The following is a 2,318-nucleotide window of genomic DNA, read 5'->3' on the forward strand; positions in this document are numbered from 1 at the left end:
TATCCTGTTCATTCTTTGTTTTCCTGAGATTAAAAAAGTCAAGCTAAGTCTCATTTCATAAGATAGGCTCTCCATTCACCTGATCAACCTAGTAGCCTGTCTACACCTGATGGGTAGAAGAAAAGGGTGCCTCTCTTACAGCAGGGTCTACAGTGCCTCTCTTACAGCAGGGTCAGGGTTTGATTAGATGAATCTGAAAAATGGCTGCACAAACTGAAGCTCCAAAATACTGGGGATTCATCTATCACATGTTGTAATTTAATGATTCATTTAATTGAGAAACATTTCAATGCCAGTAATGAAGTTACTTGTACACAATTGTATTTGACATAAATTGTGCAATAATTGGTTAATTAAAATAGTTTACTAATTTACTATCTAGCTTGCTGGCTGAGATTTGTGCAATATTGAAATGGTTTGCGAATAGACTTTGTTGTTTTTGCAAAAACTCATATATATTTAGGCATTATTACATTACAAAATAATAATTCATTGCATTTTCTTCCTTCCCAGTTGCCCATATTGGCATCTTCAGTTGTTAGCCTCTATTTTCTTGAACTCACTGATGTTTTCAAGCCAGTTCACTCTGGATTCAACTGCTATGACAAAAGTCTGAGCATGCCATATATTGAACCTACACAAGAGGCTGTTCCTTTCCTGATGCTGCTTAGTTTGGTTTTTGCTGGGCCTTCAATTACGGTGAGTAACAGATGCTTTCACTTCTAATACAAGATTTTGGCACAGATATCCAGTCAGTGTAAAACACTTTAGCCCCATTGACCTTACTGAAGCTACTCTGAATCATACTCACTGATGTCCTGATTCTAGGTTTTAACATATAATTTTTATTTTTCTATAACAAAAGGTGATGATAAGTCCAAACTTTTAGCTAAAAGTAGGAAGATATTTTAAGTGTATATTGGCTTCCAATGGAATTTAGCCTTGTAGATCTCATTAGAAAATACTTATTAACTCTAAACAGTACAATGGTAATTCCAATGAAGTGGGTTTTTTAACATAATTTCACATAGATATGTGCACATATATCTTAATATGGAATGTACATTGAAATCATAGGAAAGTTTCCCTGGTAATAATTTATACTGAAATGGCACTGGGAATTGGAAAGCCAGAACAAAATAATTTTGGGAGACACCTTTAAATGCAGTCACTTTATTTAGTCTTTTACACTCAATACATTCAAATATTCTTTCATACGTACCATATTTTGTTTGTTTGTTTTTTCCTCAAGAAAATGTTTCTAGGTTTATAGAGAATGAGAAATTCTGTTCCCACTTACATTCCCCCATTCTGATATATCAATGAGGCTACTGACGTTTCATGGATATAAGACCATAGAATACTAAATTTTTTTCTGACAGCAAGAAACAGCAGGAAATTTCTGCTTAATGTGAAAGCAGCAAAAAACAGTCTTATTGACTACTGACAACAAACTGTTTAGTTATGATTGAGAGTCACCCCTCCTGGAATGACTGGGCTTTGCATAGAGAACAAAAAAGTGTGGAATGAAATGTATACCAGAGGAATGGAAAGAAAATCAGGTTCTCTGTATTCTCTCAATTAGGGTGCTGACAGATGTGCAAGCCCCTGCTCTAACTCATGGCACTTTACATAAAGCACCATAAGTTACAGCAGCCCCTGTGACCCAAAAGACATTTATCTGCTGGGTTGAGAGGTAGGGGTGGGGGAGGGGGGGAATCACTCACTTGATGAGAGTTAATTTTTTGCGCAATTGGCCACTTTTAAAGCACTCTTAAGCCATGCACGTGTGTAACCTCATGGCCGTAGAGTGCTTTCAGGGGGCCAGTCACACAACAAATGTAACTTCTGTCTGCATCCTTAGTCTCCTCTAGAGTGTTTTTTGGCTATGCAAATGGATTAAATTCAGATCCTATTTACCATTCCTGACAAATCAAATGCCTCTTTAATGATGGCCTTTGTCCCTGCCCCCTGCTTCCACCGCCAGTGTGCTTTTTTCTTTGCCCTCAGGCCAGCCTGGATATCCACGCTCAGCCATGAAGGTTTCTTGGACCCTTTTCCCACCTTCCTGCGCAGTGGAATTGCATCCTGCTGCGCCCCAAGAATAGCCTCCTTGAGGAAGGACCACCTTCCTGGACCCCCATACTAGCTACCCCCTGGCCTCCAAGTGCCTTCCTGACTACTGCCCTGAGCACATCAAAGTTGGCTTTCCTAAAATCAAGCATTTGCGCTGTGCTAGTTACCCTCCCCACCTTTCTCTGAATAGCAAACTGGATCATTTCATGATCACTGTCCCCTAGCCTCCCTTGTACTAGCAC

At 39.2% G+C, this 2,318-nt stretch overlaps 1 protein-coding gene across 1 annotated transcript in view; it reads left to right on the plus strand.

Moving 5' to 3' along the window:
* The window catches only part of PLPPR4 (phospholipid phosphatase related 4), a 101,497-nt gene that overhangs the window by 44,678 nt on the left and 54,501 nt on the right, over positions 1-2,318 (plus strand). The window contains exon 2 of the mRNA XM_019501667.1: positions 514-699. Coding sequence (XP_019357212.1) covers positions 514-699 — 186 coding nt within the window. The remainder of the gene's footprint in view (positions 1-513; positions 700-2,318) is intronic.

Source organism: Gavialis gangeticus, unplaced genomic scaffold (genome assembly GCF_001723915.1).
Source record: "Gavialis gangeticus isolate Ggan-Ray unplaced genomic scaffold, GavGan_comp1, whole genome shotgun sequence".
Taxonomy (NCBI): domain Eukaryota; kingdom Metazoa; phylum Chordata; order Crocodylia; family Gavialidae; genus Gavialis; species Gavialis gangeticus.